The 857-nt window shown below is 57.2% G+C and overlaps 1 protein-coding gene across 1 annotated transcript in view; it reads right to left on the bottom strand.

The window, feature by feature from the left end:
• The window catches only part of NCAPD2 (non-SMC condensin I complex, subunit D2), a gene marked incomplete at its 5' end in the record, with an annotated part of 25,760 nt that extends 24,906 nt beyond the window's left edge, over nt 1-854 (bottom strand). The window contains 3 exons of the mRNA XM_010146289.1: nt 5-154; nt 608-666; nt 778-854. Of these exons, the coding sequence (XP_010144591.1) occupies nt 5-154; nt 608-666; nt 778-854 (286 nt within the window). The remainder of the gene's footprint in view (nt 1-4; nt 155-607; nt 667-777) is intronic.
• Between the last annotated feature and the right edge of the window lie 3 nt (nt 855-857).

The raw sequence follows: 857 nt of genomic DNA, 5'->3' as shown, positions 1-857 counted from the left end.
CCGCTCTTGCAGGTTTCTATTTCAAAGGCATCCACCAGACCAGTCAGCAAATAACAGTTCATCTTGAGAGCACTGAGGTGAGCAGCACGGTCTGCATGGCTCAGCTGAGAATCATCCAGGATGGCAGGAAGTTCACTGCAATGATGGGACACCACTGACGAGAGACAGAAAGTCATGAGTACTCCTTGTCAAGGCCCTCATCCATCCTCTCCTGGAGACTTGGAGCAGTCATCAGATTACCAAAGATGTGTGCTCACATCTCACCAGCTCTAACACGGGCTGTCCCCTGCAACCCAAACCTTGGATGGACTCTCTTATCCTATCCCCACAGATCCCCATCAGCTCATAAAAAACTCACTCAGAGCTGATACATCCCAAAGATGTGCTTTCCAGGGACACGGGAAAGGGGGTTTTCTGTCGGCCTGCCCTTACAGCGAACACGCACAGCTCAGCGTCGTCCACCAAGATTACAGACCCGTATGACAGGAATGAGCTGCGGGTGCAACCCAGCTGGTCAAGTCACATTAGCCTTTATATCATCACCGAGCTGCAAAGGAGAGCAACTTCTCTATCACTCCTGCTTCAGCTGGGAACAGGGGATACCCACCGTGCATCATCAGCTCCAGGGCATCCTCCCTGACAGCGGTCCCCACCGCTCGGAAGTGGCTGCGGGCAAGGACAGTGCGTGAGGGCAGCGAGCAAACGCCACCAGGGAGAGGCGCGAGTGCCCACGCACACCGGCCTCCCCACCCGGCCAGCCCCCGCGTCCCCACTCACTGGAGCAAGCTGTAGAGAGCGTCGAAGTGCTGCAGCACTGCCAGCGCGCCCTGCGCCCGGAAGGCGGCCCGGAAGGCTGC

This window comes from Buceros rhinoceros, unplaced genomic scaffold (genome assembly GCF_000710305.1).
Source record: "Buceros rhinoceros silvestris isolate BGI_N320 unplaced genomic scaffold, ASM71030v1 scaffold24872, whole genome shotgun sequence".
NCBI lineage: Eukaryota > Metazoa > Chordata > Aves > Bucerotiformes > Bucerotidae > Buceros > Buceros rhinoceros.
The sequence above is the reverse complement of the archived record's forward strand: the minus strand, read 5'-3'. Positions and strand labels throughout refer to the sequence as shown.